General features: G+C 37.6%; 1 protein-coding gene across 1 annotated transcript in view; it reads right to left on the bottom strand.

The window, feature by feature from the left end:
• LOC144959184 (uncharacterized) overlaps positions 1-17,691 on the bottom strand; it is a 131,124-nt gene that overhangs the window by 59,170 nt on the left and 54,263 nt on the right. Inside the window, exons 30-33 of the mRNA XM_078891727.1 lie at positions 4,661-4,768; positions 3,404-3,573; positions 1,561-1,635; positions 144-296 (exon numbers count right to left, since the gene is read on the bottom strand). Coding sequence (XP_078747853.1) covers positions 144-296; positions 1,561-1,635; positions 3,404-3,573; positions 4,661-4,768 — 506 coding nt within the window. The remainder of the gene's footprint in view (positions 1-143; positions 297-1,560; positions 1,636-3,403; positions 3,574-4,660; positions 4,769-17,691) is intronic.

The following is a 17,691-nucleotide window of genomic DNA, read 5'->3' as shown; positions in this document are numbered from 1 at the left end:
TGATGATGATGATGATGATGATGAGGATGATGATGAGGACGATGATGATGAGGACGATGATGATGATGACGATGATGATGATGATGATGATGGTGATGATGATGATGATGACGACGCCATTGATGATGAAAAAACCATCCCACCTCAGGTTCTGTCCCGTTAGGCAGCAGACACATGGTCGTTCCGATATACAGAGATGCCTCTTTGATACTTTGCTGTACTTTAACACTCTGCAGGGTTGATTCTCTCTTCATATCCATGATGTTGTCAATGTCAATCTCCTCTGTAGGCGTGGGCTGGGGAAGGAAGATTCGAGAATCATCGATTAACTCTCTCCTTACCACCCATTTTCAGTGTTTGCCCCAAAACGTCCGCCACCCAACACAAAATGGTAATTTTCTTACACAATCAGAAAACCAATAAGTACATTCTATACACAATATTGTTCAGCAAAATGAGCTCTATAATACAGTGTCCTGTTTTTATAGTTACTCGTATAACAACAAATGTTATTTAAATTTTGTGATGTACAAAAGAAATCAGAATTATAAAATTGTTGTTTATGACGAATGTGACGATTTTCCTATGTTTGGTAAGGAGAGGCTTAAGGCTTTGTACTCCTGTGATCTGACATCCCCCCCCCCCCAACCCTTGGCGGCACAAAATTGAATCTTTGGGGAAAGCTCCTTGCCGACATTCTCTAACCGTATTCATCCATGTTCCTTGTGTGGTGTCCGGGGTCCCTCAACTGAGAGGGTGCAAGAATAGCCCAACGCCAAGCCAGCGGGTCGTAAAAGGAGACTAATGGTGTGTGCCTCTTTTCGAGTCACCTGGTTCTCCAGGTTGGGGGTTGTCGAAGGGTTAACACCCCTTCCGTAAAACTCTATTAATTACAGAAACACAGGCGGACAAATCAAATCCTTTTTTTAGCTTGGGCGACCGAAGAGTTTCTGCAATGGCAGAATTTATGAAGGACAAAAGAAAAAGCCGAAAGGACTCTAGATGAATTAAAGAAGCTTATATACAGAGAAATGATAAGACATGAGACAAATAAAAAGTTAGCTCAAGATAGAGAAGGATGGAAACTGTTTGTCTGTGGCCTATACCCTGACCCAGGGTGAGAAAGGCAATGATGATGATTCATTCGTTCATGTGTACCATGACTTCCTGGTTGGTAACAGCGTTGTCTTTGGAGGAATAACATGTAAGATTACGTCTTCGACCGTGCGGCTATGTGTTTAGGCGGTAATACATTTTTTTTCGACAGAAACAACGCTGTTAACGGCCAGGTACTCATTTTAAACCTGAGTACGGTGAGAGAATGTGAGTATAGAGTCTTTTCCAAGGACTCAACTATGCGCCGAGGAGGCTCGAACCCAGGACCTTCCGATCGGAAAGCGAGTGTCATACCACAAGACCACATAGCCGCAAAAAAATAATGTGATACTCACAGATGTGATGTGACACTCGGGTCCCAGCAAAATTGAGTCATTGAAAAAGGCTATTTCACTGTAATCAGATCGGAAAACTTTCCAAAACAGTAACTTTTGATCTGCTTACCTCCATACTGCCTCTAGACTTTTCTCTCTTGGGCCTCCATCCCTCGGGCATGTGTTTGGGGTCGGCCTGGGGCACCTGAAAAGCACATTTTGGGTGGGCATTAGTATAATATATTCAACGTCTGCTTTTGGACATCCGACGAATTACTCGTAAAAGCTGCACACCGCACCTAGCTGGTAGGCTACCAAAAAAGTAAGACAAGGACAAAAACCACTACCAACCACTACGTACAATAACACTACTACTAACCACAACCACAAAACACCCCCCAACACTACAGCCATTCCACAAAAACTACTACCACCACCACTACCACCACTACCACCACCACTACCACCACCACTACCACCACCACCACAACCACTACAACTACCATGACCACCACCACCACCACTACCACCACCACCAAAACAACAACAACAATAAAAACACACAAATCACCACAACCACTCTAGAAACACAAACATCGTCATCAAAGACAACCAATATACTAATATATCTCTCCTACCACCACATCTACCACTACTACATCTAGCACAGCATCTATTACCACCACCACATTAACCACCACGTCTGCTACCACGACCAAATCGACCACAAAATCTACTATATTACCACAACCACATCAACAATCATCTACTACCACCACCACATTAACCACCACATCTGCTACCACGACCACATCTACCACAAAATCTACTATATTACCACAACCACATCAACCATCATGTCTGCTACCACCACGATATTCACCACCACTACCACATCTGACCATCACCACCTTATCTACCACCATCATCCCATCTACCAACATCACTCCATCTACCATAACATCTACTAGCACAACATTTATTACCACCTAACCACCACACCAACTACCATCACCTTATCTATTACCACCACCACCACATCTACCACCACCATCCCATCTACCAACAGCACTCTATCTACCATAACATCTACTACCACCACTACTGCTAGCACAACAATTATTACCACCTAACCACCACACAAACTACCATCACCAAATCTACTACCGCCACCAAAACCTCAACCACCACCACTACCACATCTGCCACCACCATCCTATCTACCAACACATCATCAACAGACATAACAAAAGTAATAATTGAACAACAGCAACAATAACAAAACAAGAGCAATAATATCCAAAGCAGCAAAAAATACAAAAAGAAAAATAAATAAAAATGCTGAATATTTCACAGACACAATATCTATACTTTTAACAACAAAAGAAGAATTTGATTCTTTTTATATAGGAATGCTTGGCATTAGGGGAATGCGTTTGTCATAAGCTGTGTCCCTTAGTTGTATCCAACACAAAGAACGCTATTACGAAGCTATGGACACGATATATTAAAGAGCTTGATGACTTCCACGAGTAAATAAAATTCACACATCGCACAACACATAAGAATAATAAGTCACAGTTGTGAAATACTATAATATAGTCACATTTGGAAATGCCTTTGAAGTTATCACTTAGTCTTCACGAATCAAGGGTGTGAATCAGGCAGTAAACGCATTCCCTCTATGGGGTTATAAAAATGGGCGGGGTGTGTCGTAAGCGATGCAGGGACAAAACAATTTCAATATTTTACTGGGATAAATCGTGGCCTTCATAAAGTTATGGCCTGATACTGACCAAAAAATGACTTCAAAATGCCAGTCTTTTGCACAAAAGAAAACAAATCGTGAGTTGTATTCAATAGTACAACCAATGAAATAACTTGTTTCCATGAGCTCTACTAAAGACAACGCACGAGGCGGTGCAAATACCAAATAATGACGCCAAACTGCCAGTCCCTACGGACAAACTCACTGGTTTGAGTTTCCATTCAAGTGACGGGGTGGGTGGGGGTATGTAGCCTATCTGGGCACGGACCACAGAGTTAGGGATGTAGCCGTCAGGGGCGATGATCGGTTTTTTCGTCAGTAGGAATCTTTCCCAAGGAGTCAACATCTTCAGTTGTTCTGGCGTGTATTCGGGCCCTTGTGAAGAGGAAAGTTGTGAGAGTGGTTGTAATGATAGTGCGGGTGATGAGAACGGTGGTGATGATGACGATGATGATGATGATGACGATGATGATGATGATGATGACGCTGATGATGATGATTATCATTATTATCATCATCACTCGTGATCTATCACGGTCTCCTTGAGTATGAAGCGAGTGCTCTACGAACTCTATCGCCCCCCCCCCCCCCTTCCCCACCTCCTCCCGTTACAAACAGCCAGTTATAAATAAATCTTTTGTGTACCGTGAAATGGGCTGATTACGTCATTGTTTGACGCACGACTTTACGCCGTTCATCAATTTACATGGGAAAATGTTATTACATATAATAATGGCTTTCTTGGGCTGTTGCTATGGTAACGAGGACAACAATGACAAACATTGACAATGACATATATAGATAGATGGGAAATATTAAAGTTAGGCTTAAAATAGTCTGTCGAACGAAGCAATACCGACGTGTTCTTAATTGCAGGTCTGATAACCCAAATTATTATGGGCTCATTGTTATAATGGAAATACTCTCAAACCAACGCAAAATATGTTGTCCCTTTTAACAGTGTCAAAGCAAGCCATTAAAAGTGTTCGATTATCAGACCTGATAAAATGTGTACGTTGACAGCAATACCAATGATGTTTCATGTTGCACGTGAATCGAGGGCAAAATTATATTTATATCACAATTTCCTCAGAATTTTTCTTGAGTAAAAGGGAGAACACTTTGTTCATAAAGTTATTGAAATATTTTTTTGATATGAATTTAGAATGTTCATGTTTCGAATTTCAAAAAATGCGGCTATAATGATGATGATGATGATGATGATGATGATGATGATGATGATGATGATGATGATGATGATGATGATGATGATGATAATAATAATAATAATAATAATAATAATAATAATAAATACTATGAAAAATAGAAACTTAGCACTTTCAATTTCTTAACATAGCGAAAAACATAACATTTTAAACACGTGTAAGGTTAAAGTTCATTTACAAAATTTAGAAGTCATGAGACAAAAGGTGAGTTTTCACTTCAGATTTGAAAGAGTTACCTTTCTTGGGTTCCGGTGTGATAGGAACAGCTTCCTGTGTGGATGGTCGTAGATATTCTGGTAACATGAGCTCTGCATCACGAGTCATTTGGGCTGCCATCTGAAGGTCTGGAGTTAAATATATAGTATACAAACTCTTAGAACCCTTGTTTTGTTTACGTTGGGAGTTAAATTCTTAGAACCCGTGTTTTGTTGTGCGTTGGGAGTTAAATTCTTAGAACCCGTGTTTTGTTGTACGTTGGGAGTTAAAGATATAGTATACAATCTCTTAGAACCCTTGTTTTGTTGTACGTTGGGAGTTAAAAGGTAGAGTATACAATCTCTTAGAACCCTTGTTTTGTTGTAAGTTGTAAGTTAAAAGGTAGAGTATACAATCTCTTAGAACCCTTGTTTTGTTGTACGTTGGGAGTTAAAGATATAGTATACAATCTCTTAGAACCCTTGTTTTGTTGTAAGTTGGAAGTTAAAAGGTAGAGTATACAATCTCTTAGAACCCTTGTTTTGTTGTAAGTTGGAAGTTAAAAGGTAGAGTATACAATCTCTTAGAACCCTTGTTTTGTTGTAAGTTGGAAGTTAAAAGGTAGAGTATACAATCTCTTAGAACCCTTGTTTTGTTGTAAGTTGAGAGTTAAAAGATATAGTGTACAATCTCTTAAAACCTTACGTTGGAAGTTAAAGAAGTACCTAGTATTCAATCTCTTATAACCCTTCTTTTGTTAAACGTTGTATCTTGAGCGGTATCCATTTTAGAAATTAGGGAGCAGGCACTGGTGTAAGATAAAGAGTTGAAAAAGTTGTATGAAATAGACAAAGCAAGGAAGAAAAAAAATACAAGAAAAACAAACATCCCAACATATCTGTCTTCTTTGAGATAGAAAGTGAGAGAGAGAGAGAGAGAGAGAGAGAGAGAGAGAGAGAGAGAGAGAGCATTCAAAACGAAAAATGAATAATACTTGAATATGGCCGACGTCTACATATCTGTAGCTGAATGCTTTTTAGGCGATATTACATTTTTACCCCGAGAGAGACATGGGTGTTAACGGCAAGGTACTCATTTTATACCAGAGCACGGTGAAAACATATGAGTAAAGAACCTTTTCCAAGGCTTCAACTATGTGCTACTCAGACAGAGACTCGAACCCTGGACATGTCGGTCCGAAGGCGGGTGTCATACCATGAGACCATTCATTTTTTGACATTTGATTCTCGACACGTACCAGTTTTAGACGATGAGTCTCACACAACGTATACTTATTTACAGGTCTGTAACTCAATTAATTGTTATATACTCATTGTTCTAATGGAAATACTGCCAAAACAAAGTTCACAAAAATATTGTCCATGAATTACAACAATGATAAATCGAGCCCAGAATATTATGTTCGGTTATCAGACCTGCAAATAAGTACACCTCAATCTTACTTGTATTTTTTATAAATTAGCTCACAAAAATGAAAATAACAGCTTCAAAAAAAGAACAAATTATCAAACACGGAACGTTCGGGCTTTAAACCCTGCTTCAGCCAACAACAAAAATCAATTTAAAATATATACTATACGTTACGTAAAAAACCCCAGAAATATTTGGTAAGTCCTTTCTGTATTAATATCCTGGTTTTGAACTCGAGAAGTTTCGTGTTTTTGGTATTTTGTTAATTTTTGAAGCAGTTTTTTATTTTTTGAAATACAATTTTTTTTAAAAGTCCACAACATCTAGCAGCTTAGTATTAAATTAACTCACTGGCATTTAGCATTACAGAAATACACTTTCATTCAAATTAAAGACAGAAATACGTCCATGATAATATTAACGCATTAGAAAACTTGGTCTTCAGAAATTCGTCCTCATCTCCTCCCTCAACATCTCCTCCTCTCCATTGACAACGAGCGGTTTGTTTGCTGTACATAAAGCTTTCTGATAGAGACTATTGATCGTAGCTTTTTACAATACAAATCGCTGTTGTTTGATTCCGCTCAACTTTTCATTTTCCTAGGGTCATTGGGGTAAATATTATGGGACGGAGTCAAGGTAGAGAGAGGGGGAGGAGAAAGAGAAAGGTAGGTTTATATATATATATATATATATATATATATATATATATATATATATATATATATAAAGAGAAAGAAAGGGGTAGGAAGAGAAAGAGAGTGAGAGAGAGAGAGCGAGAGAGAGAGAGAGAGCGAGAGAGAGAGAGAGAGAGATAGAGAGCGAGGGAGGGGGTGGGAAGAGATTAGAATAGAGAATAAAAGGAATGAAAAATAAAATGTTAAATAGACGAGTAGGGGGAAAATCAAATTGGGAAGAAAATTCGTTCTTGCGTACAGTCAATTAGATGGATATAAAGATAGATTATGGATAGACAGAACAGACAGACATATACATTGATAAATAAATAAGTATAGATAGATAGATAGATAGATAGATAGATAGATAGATATATAGATAGATAGATAGATAGATAGATAGATAGATAGATAGATAGATAGATAGATAGATAGATAGATAGACAGGTCGATAGAATTACAGATTGATTTACGGCATGGGTAAAAATATAAAGAGACAGATCAGATAGACTGATAGATAGGTAGATATTTGTAGATAGATAGATTTACAGCATACGTAATAAGTTAAATAGACAGATCAAGAGAGACTGATAGATAGATAGATAAATAGATAGATAGATAGATATTGAATCGTGTTTGATACAAGTGGTACGAATAATGCTTGACATGTAACAATGAGCGATGGCTTTAAGGCCTGAAACATCAATGTAGACTGACTCCAACAACGTGGTAATGATTAAAATAATAGATAGATAGATAGATAGATAGATAGATAGATAGATAGATAGATACTTGTAGATATATATATATATATATATATATATATATATATATATATATATATATATATATATATATAAATATTTACAGCATGAGAAAAGCAATAGATGGACAGATAGATTAATTAAATAAACAGATGTAAATGTTTATGAATGGCCACGAAACAATTGAACGCCTTTGAATCCGAGATATAATTATAAAACATATTTTTAAAAGTTGAGCTTTTATATAGGGCAATATCCACTAAATGTTCTCAAAGCGCTTTACAGAGGGTCCCTGACCAACAGCAATACGTAACATAAAAAAACGAGACATGACGCCTGTTAGGCGATGATACAATTTATTTTTCCGCCATAGACAACGCTATAATAATAATAATAATAATAATAATACTTTATTGCATCCCAAAAAGGAAATTTTTTGTACAGACGTGTTATAATTTACACATAAGATAAAAATACAATGGAAATAGGATGTATATATATAAAAAAGGAGCAGCTCTATAACCAGAGCTGCGCTTTATAATATGAATAATTTCAACACTGTAAAATAGTTAAAACTGTCACTATAAATTGAAAATTGAAAAGATTGCAAAACAAATAAATTAATAAATTAATATTTATATTTTTAAAAAGTAAAAATGAGAAATAATTATATAAAATGATTATTGCTTGTTGTTATAAAGCCTAATACTGGACGGCAGAAACGATTTTCGGTGTCTCTCTGTTTTGGTTGAAATAGAGAAAGGGCGACCACTTCTTTCTGACATAATAACTGATGGTCTTAGTGGATGATACTGGTCATTTAATATTTTAGTTATTTTATTTATACAAAATTTCTCGTATAAAAGATCTACATCGTCAACATCATTTATATAGCGTTTAATGGATTTTTTAATATTTGAATTTATTTTGTTCCTTTCCACTGCTAAGCAATTGCCTCCCCAAGCTGTTATACAAAATGACAAAACACTTTCAATTACTGCTCTATAAAATAATGTGCAGAGGGTTTTATCTATTCTAAACTGAGAGAGTTTTGATAAAAAATATGTACGTCTGCACATCTTATGCCTAATTATTTTCAAGTGTTCATCCCACTTGAGCCTGTCATCAATCGTTACACCAAGGTATTTGTAGTGAGGAACTCGCTGGACGAATTGGTCCTTTAATTTTAACGGTTCTATCGGTTCCTTCACTCTCCTAAAGTCAATCACTAGCTCCTTTGTCTTGCTTATGTTAAGCTCTAGGTGGTGGGCATCACACCAAGACACAAATCTATCAATTTCTTGCCTATAAGCCACTTCGTTGCCATTTGTTATGAGGCCTTGAAGAGCGGTGTCATCTGCAAACTTTATTAAAGGTACACTCAGGTTTTGACTTCTACAGTCATTCGTGTATATTGTGAATAATACAGGGGACAATACACAACCTTGAGGAGCACCAGTATTTGTAGTTATACAGGAAGATTTGTTTTGTCCTAATTGAACATATTGTGCTCTCTCCGTAAGAAATTCGAGCACCCAAGCAATTATATACTTGTTTAGATTCAGACTAGTCAATTTTTGAACAACCAACTGAGGTTGCATTGTATTGAACGCTGAAGAAAAATCTGCAAAAAGCAATCTGCAATAGCTCCTAGCGTGATCTAGATGCCTGTAGATGTTGTTTGTAAACAGCAAAATGGCATCCTCTACGCCACGTCCTGGTTTGTAAGCAAATTGATGACTATCACTCAATGGCATAAACTGATTCCTAATTTTAACAAGAACAAGTTTTTCTAAAGATTTCATGACTATTGAAGTCAATGCAACAGGTCTGAGATCGTTCATAGTTTCAAGTTTTTCTTTTTTTGGAACAGGAATAATTTTTGAAGTTTTCCAAATTTCAGGGATCGAAACGCATTGGAGGGACCAGTTAAAAATATGTGTATAAATGGGGGAAAGCTGATGGGCACATTCTTTTAATAATTTTCCTTTCAATCCATCCGGCCCAGCAGCCTTCCTCTCGTTTAGTTTCGAAAATACGAATCTCGTTTCCTCTTCACTGACCTCAATAGCCATTTCATCTTCCAAAGCCCTGTCTAATTTATGTTTTTCATTTTCAATATCAAATTTGTTTGCTGTGTCGAAACGTGAATAAAATTTATTTAAAGTTTCAATTTCGATATCTTCTGATATAATCGTGGGCTTTGGATTATAGTTAACAGCAGTTTTAAGCCCCCGCCACGTGTCCCGTATATCCCCAGAAGAAAAGCATTTTTCAATTTTATTTTTGTACTTGTCTCTACAACTAGATATTACCCTCTTTATCTCTTTTTGTTTTGTTTTCAGATCTTTTTTGTGTCCACAAGTAAAGAGAGTTTTCTTTTGGTTCAATAAAAGTTTTAGATCTTTTGTTATCCAAGGCTTGTTGTTAGGATAATATTTTATTTCTTTTTTACTGGACACTAGCTGTTCACAGAATTTTAAATACTCACTCACACAGTCATTCAGCTCATCCACACTATCACATGATTCGATAAAAACATTCCAGTCAGTGCATTCAAAACAACCACGCAAATCTTCACACACACTTCCGTTCCAGATCTGTACACTTTTCTTTACTGGTTTTACACGTTTAAAAACAGGGCGGTAGGTGGGGAGTAGCAAGAGCATGCAGTGGTCAGATAAACCTAATGGGGCACGGGGTAAACATTTATAACTATTTTTAATATTACACAGGAATAAATCTAATGTTTTTTTGTCCCTTGTCTCGCAGTCCACGTATTGATGAAGTCCCGGGAGAGTAAAATCGTTACATTGGTTAAAATCGCCAGTGACCATCAATACGGCATCGGGTGACTTAATTTGAATGTCCTGTATTTCTTTCCTCAAAATATTTTTCGCTGTGTTGTTGTCTGATGATGGTGGAATGTAGACGTTGATGATGATGACATGAGTAAATTCCCGGGGTAGATAATAAGGTCGTGACGAAACAGTAATAAATTCAATATAGTCGTCACAATACATTTTCTTTATATGACAGTTATTGGGGTGGCACCATTTGTTGTTAATATATGTGCACACCCCACCCCCAGTTCGTTTATTTACATTTGTCCGATCTCCTCGAAATAGTGAATATTGTTCAATATCAAAACATGATGATGGTATGTGAGGAGATAGCCAAGTCTCTGTTAACGCTATTATGGAGGCTTGACGATAGTCACTATTAAAACGACACAGTGAAAACAGTTCATCAATTTTATTTTTCAGTGATCTTACATTACCTGTCACTACACAGGGTAAAAATGGACGAAAAGGCCGTCTGTTAAATTTTGTTTTTATTCCTCCTTTTCTCCCCCTCTTTCTTACTTTAATAAACGATGTGTCAATAGTGGGTGGTGGGGGTGACACGGGTTGGAGGGATCGGAGAGTCTCTGAAGTATAAGTTATCGATAGGGCAAAATCACAGGCTAAAACACCATTTATGCTTATAAATATACTAATAAATATAAAAATCAGGAACAATATATACTTCACATCCATTTTGAATAAAAATTAGGCGTAAATTCCGACGATTGAATGATAAATGAATAAAAATATGTGTAGAAAATGGGTAAACATTCACAACACGTCTGTTGTCGCCGGAAGCCAGCGCCATCTTATAATGGCCAGGTACTCATTTTACGCCTGAGTACAATGAGAATGTGAGTAAAAAGTCTTTTCCAAGGAGTCAACTACGCGCCGAGCAAGGCTCGAACCCAGGACCTTCCGATCCGAAAGCGAGTGTCATATCACAAGACCACATAGCTGCACATAATATAATGAAGATTTGAACCCTTGACTTGCTTTAATATAGGCCAGTGACTAAAAGACTTGGCCATAATATTTACACCTTCATGGTGATCATTAAAACGTGTTCACTGTGTGTGTTTTGTGTGTGTGTGTGTTTTTCTTTTTTTTTTTTTGTTTTGTTTTTGTTTTTTTTTTTTTTTTTTTTTTTTTTTTTGGGGGGGGGGGGGGGGGTATATGGAAGAGGAAGTCGTGTCTACCTCTGTCATCCAGCAATGCACTTAGAGTTAATCTTTAATGAGCATAGCATCAACTTTCTAAGACCACAGGGGCTAAAAATAGTAAACGAAATTTATCGTCTCAATCCGTATTGAGTCGGGTTCTCTCCCTTTGCCATCAATCTGGAGTTAACTTGAGATATGAAACTTGATCATAACTTGATCATAATACGCAATTTCCACTAAATATGCTCAAAGCACTTTACAAAGGGTCCCAAGCCAACAGCAACATAGAACATGAAGGACGAGACATTATCCTGATACTTTTTTTAGACGTACCTCTCAAGCATTTTAGCGTGCGAGAGGCCATTCCCTGGACAGCAAAGGAAACTAACAAAAAATGTGAAAGAATCCATGGGGATTGGGGAATCAAGATGATACAGAAACTAAAACTTGCCCTTTTTTGGACATATCAAGAGACATGACACCAATGAAAACCATTTTCTAGAAGGTATTGTGGAGGGTAAAAGAGGGAGATGTTTTGTTTTTAAGGGTTTTACGGAACTTGCAACACATTAAGGTCATATCAGCGCCAGTAAAAAGGAAGAAAGTGGGATAGTAAAAAGTTGTAGAATTACAATTAAAGCACCCAAGAAAAGGTAAGACAAAGGGGAATTGGTTCAAATAAGAAACAGGTGTAGATTCCAAGAGCACACTATCAAAGTATTTAGTTTGAGATCACTAAAAATCTCATCCAGACACAAGCACAGGTCCCCACTAAGAGGAATACACTCAGATGTTTTACAAATCATATATAATACAAAGAAAACATAATACCGTGCATAACAGAGAGATGATTTACAAGGAAAAAATATATCATCTCCCAAAACTAACTATACATCTGACTGTTTCCCTCTCAGCCAGGACCTGGACAAAACCAAGTAATCTCATTCCAAGACAAAGACAGAATGCAAGTTGGAAAACATATATAGGGGGATAGAAGACGCAGTAAGTACCTCCCTGCCCACTATGGGAGGTCAGGAACCCCACCCAGTAAAAATAGGGAGAAGGAAACCAAGAAGAAGATGGTCAGAAGACATCAGCCAATGGATGAATAAGCCAATGACTGAATGTGGAAGGATGGCGCAGGACAGAAGCTGGTTTCGGTTGGTAGTTTCGGAGGCCACGTCCAGGAAGGATAAATAACTTGAGCTTTTATATAGCGCAATATCCACTAAACGTACTCAAAGCGCTTTACAAAGGGTCCCTGACTAACAGCAACAGGTAACACGTAGAACTAGACATGACGCCTGTTAGGCGATATTACAATTTTTTAGACAGATACAACGCTGTTGACGACCAGGTTACACCTTTTTCAAAAACTTAACTTATGCGCCGAGCGAGGCTCGAACTCAGGACCTTCCGATCCGAAAGCTGGTGTTATCACTAGACCACATAGTCGCACAATATAAGCCATGATGATGATGATGATGATGATGATGATGATGATGATGATGATGATGATGATGATGATGACGATGATGATGATGGGAGGCCAAGATTTCATTCTTTTGATCAGTTTAAACTTAATTTGACATTTTAGCACCAGTTTCAGCCAAACATAATACCGTTTTGAGACAATGGGAACTATATTATGGTGTGCGCTTGGCAAAGACATTGTCATCCAGAAATATAACAGACGAAAACATAAAACTTGGTGTAAGCTTGAACGTTTATAGTCTGATTGAAATGATTCAGTGAGAGTGAGTCCTAATCAATAAAATGGCTGTCTAGACACAATAACAAAGAGCTGAGGAACGTCAACTTTGATCCTTCTATAGTGTGCGCTTGGCTAAGAAACTCACAACATTGTCATCCGGAAGTATAACATACCAACACACAAAACTATGTGTAACCTTAAACGTTTATAGTCTGGCTAACACCGCTTAATGAGAATTACTCACAAACATGGATGGCAAAAAAATAACAAAGGCCTGGGTGACGTCAACTTCGTTCCTGCTATAAGTTTACGAAGGCTATGCTGTGTTCCACATACTCTCAATATAGTTCAAATTTCGAAATGTTTTCATAATAGTGGCAACTGTGTTGGGTACAATCAGGGGACATAACCCGTGACGATCACATTTCCATGTTTGGTTGCCATAATAACTGCTGCGGAATACTAGATTATATTGACGTTTTGAAGGCCGTACTGATGCTTTGCACTCAGCTGTAAAACTCACAGCATTCGCCAGCCGGAAATAAATTGTATCAATACACAAAACCTTGTATAACGTTTATAGTCTGATGAATACAGTTTAGTGAGAACTACTCATAAAAATGGCTGGCTAATACTAAAATCAAATAACAAAGACCTGAGTGACGTCAACTTCGTTCTATTTATACTGTATTTGTAAGTTGTTTAACCCTCTCCTTACCATCTACAGCCAAATCGTCACATTTGTTACGACACAATATACATTTTTCTTATTCAGATTTATTTTGTACATCACAAACTTTGAAGAATGATCTAGATATGTGTTTAAATAATAAGAACATAAAGTTGTTTTGTGGAGAGATTGTTTGAGTTTAAAATAATAATAATAATAATAATAATAATAATAATAATAATAATAATAATAATAATAATAATAATAATAATAATAATAAAATAATAATAATAATAATAATAATACACATTTATACAGCGCTCATTCTTGTGTAAAACACAAGCTCTGGGCACTTTACAATAAAGAAATAATTTTTTTTTAAAATGAATTCATAGCCAAATCAAGGATTCATAGTTTCAATAAAAGCAAATACAGTGAAGATGTGTCTTGAGATTGTTTTTAAAGGCAGGTAAAGCAATTTTTCTGTTGGGTAAGCCTGCAGTTTTGGGAAAATACTGAAAAGGATCGGTATGGAGAGAGTTAATAATTTGTCATCATGAGATTCTAAAACATTCTCAACGCTTCACAGTCTCATAGGCAGTGTGGGAGCGATGCGTGTGAATGCGTTCAAATAATTGAACACCCCGATCGATTGGGTTTCTGTTTACTTCATGTTTAAATTACCGTGTCGCTTGAACCATTGCTTCATTGACGCTAATTGGTTATTTATCTGTAAATACAGCTTTCATCTCCTTTCATCTCCTTTCACTCTCTCTCTCTCTCTCTCTCTCTCTCTCTCTCTCTCTCTCTCACTCTCTCTCTCTTATTTACATATATATATATCGACCTCATTCTTCTTCTTTTTTATTCCCTTCTACTCATATCTTATTCATCTCGCCTCATTCCCCCTTCTCTCTCTTTTTTCTCTCCTCTCTCCCTTTCCTCTCCCCTCCCCCCTCTCTTCTCTCTCTCCTCTCTCCTCTTCTTCTCTCTCTCTTTATATATATATATATATATTATATATATATATATATATATATATATATATGGAGGTAGAGAGAGAGAGGGGGGGGGGAAGAGAGAGAGAGAGAGAGAGAGAGAGAGAGAGAGAGAGAGAGAGAGAGAGAGAGAAAGGTGTGTCTTTGTGTGTGTGTTATTGGACTTTCTTGTAACAGTTTAAATAAATAGAAGACAAAGAGGCATATTATACAAACGGCAAATAAGGAGGTATTTCAAATATTTAAACATAGAAAACAAGACCAACAATTTTAAACAATTGTTACAGTGAATGACATAATCAGTTGGATGGTGAAAAGGTTTGAACTGAGATAATGCCAAGTTTAGTTAGACGGTCAATATGTGTCAAAAATGAGTTCTTGTCATAAATGACTAAATCAACCCTTTTTGTACATCTTGGGGAAATATCAAAGCTTAATTTCACTTCTAAATATTTTTTACAGCTAGTCAAGTTGAATAAATGAAATTTGAGAAACGTTGCTGAATATCTTTCCTATACATCTGACCATAACTTCATGAAAAATCATCCGATTTAATTCAAATATAGATTAAAATGCTCTGGTGAGCACATTCTTTTAGAAACTGCAAAAAGAATTGCAAATCCAAAATTTTCACCTTCGGACTGATTATGTCATGCACTGACACAATTGTGCCCTTCCACCACGACTTCATAAGATATTCCATGAAGGCATTCCATGAAGGAGGAGGACGAGAGACGCATGCGCACAACCAACATGACGTTCTCTCTCTAATAACTTTTCCGCCGGTGACGTCACAGACTACGGGTGACGTCCTATCAAGGGACACTACTCTTCCGCTAATCTCATTCCCTATAGATAATTCATCAAACAAGATGTCTAACGTCAACAGGAATCACCCATGTTGGGGGTTAATAATCTTACCCAAAGAAATAAACGAAAGTGACTGAAGCGGGGATCGAACCCGGGATCTTCCGGGTCAAATTGCGATGCCTTAACATCTTGGCCACTTCGCCTCCAAGATCAAACATCCGGTAAAGCTTAAAATTTAGATATTAGAAAACTCGAGTGGCAAACATAGTAAACGTTCACTAATAGGAAGAAAAGTAAATCAAGTTGGTTTCGAACACGCATCGCTCAGTTGGTAGAGCACATGCTTCACAAAACAAAGAGGCCAAGATGGATTCGGGGTGAAGAGCAGATTTCTTTCCGACCCCCCTTCCCCCCCCCCCCCTCCCGACCCCCTCTCCCTCCTCTGTCCACCCAACAGTGTTTGGGTAGCCGTCTCTGTTAGATTTGGCGAAAATATTTGGCTGCAATAGACTAGCGTCCTATCAAAAGAGTAGCAGGCAATTTGTTATTCTCTGTTTCATGCTATAAAAACCGAGATAAACTCCGGCTCCACAGTCCATATGAACATTAATATAAGGCGTTTGCAAGGATTAACCATGCTTAATGCACTACACAATGTTATATCCCCCCCCCCCTCCCCCTAGCAGGCCAAATGGAACCATTATTTACATTTCATACAGTAACAATCGCCTGTTAGGCGTTTTTATTATACTAACACTTTTAATATATCCGTCACTGCATTTAGCATGATACTCGTTCAAACCCGAGTCTGATGGGGTTATGTTTGTAAAGTGCCTCACCCAAGGACACAATGTCGGGACTAGAAATTCCCACGTTCAGTGTCACCTATCTAGCCACTGATCATGATTAACATTGCTAGACTTTTTGGCAAGACGAGACAATGAAAACCTTGGCAAAGAGAGAAAGAGAGAGAGAGAGAGAGAGAGAGAGAGAGAGTAAGGGAGATGTAGAGTGAGAGAGAATAGGGAGGATAAAGTGAGAAAGACAAAGGAGAGAAAGTGAAAGAGAGGAGGCGGGGGAGTAAGGAAGAGAGAACAAAGGAGAGAATTTGAGAGAGAGAGAAAGTGAGAGAGAGAGAAAGAGAGAGAGAGAGAGAGAGAGAGAGAGAGAGAGTACTTTGAAGCACTACCAAATACCAATGACTAATGCATGGTTGGTCCTTCAGTTCCTCATTAGCCATTCTAGAAAAGTACCAGACACTCTCCCCAAGGAATTGGGAGGTTAGAAGTTAGTAGGATTCGTTAGAAATCTACCAAGGACCCTTTTTCCTTAAGTAATCTCTTCCACCACTACCCTTTCTATCTCTATCTCTCACTTTCTGTCCCTTACTCTCTCTCTCTCTCTCTCTCTCTTTCTCTCTCTCTCACTTTCTCTCTCTCTCTCACTTTCTCTCTCTCTCCCTCTCTCTCTCTATCTATCTATCTATCTCTATCTCTCTCTTACTCTCTCCCTCACTGTCTCTCCCTAACTCTTTATCTCTCTCTTTATCTGCCCTACTCTCCTTCTCACTTTCTCTCCCTTACTCTCTCTCTTACTCTCTCCCTCACTTTCTCTCCCTAACTCTTTATCTCTCTCTTTATCAGCCCTACTCTCCCTCTCACTTTCTATCCCTTTCTCTCTTTCTCCCTCCTACTCTTTCCCTCTCCTTTTCACTCCCTCACTCTATCTCTCACTTTATCTCTATGCCCCCCCCCTCTCTCTCTCTCTCTCTCTCTCTCTCTCTCTCTCTCTTTCTTTCTTTCTTTCTTTCTTTCTTTATTTCTCTGGTGTTGGTAGTGAAGACGAAGGGTGTTTCTGTTTCTTTTGTATGGATTGGAGGATTTTCTTCTTCTCTTTCCTGTTTTTGCTTTTGTTCCCGTTTTTGTTTTGTGTGTTTTGTTCCTTTCTTTTCTTGTCTTTAAAAACCCCAATCAAGACGCTATTTGAAAGGATCTTCAAT

This window comes from Berghia stephanieae, chromosome 13 (genome assembly GCF_034508935.2).
Source record: "Berghia stephanieae isolate SIO BIC M18660-M18661 chromosome 13, UCSD_Bste_1.3, whole genome shotgun sequence".
Lineage (NCBI taxonomy): Eukaryota > Metazoa > Mollusca > Gastropoda > Nudibranchia > Aeolidiidae > Berghia > Berghia stephanieae.
The sequence above is the reverse complement of the archived record's forward strand: the minus strand, read 5'-3'. Positions and strand labels throughout refer to the sequence as shown.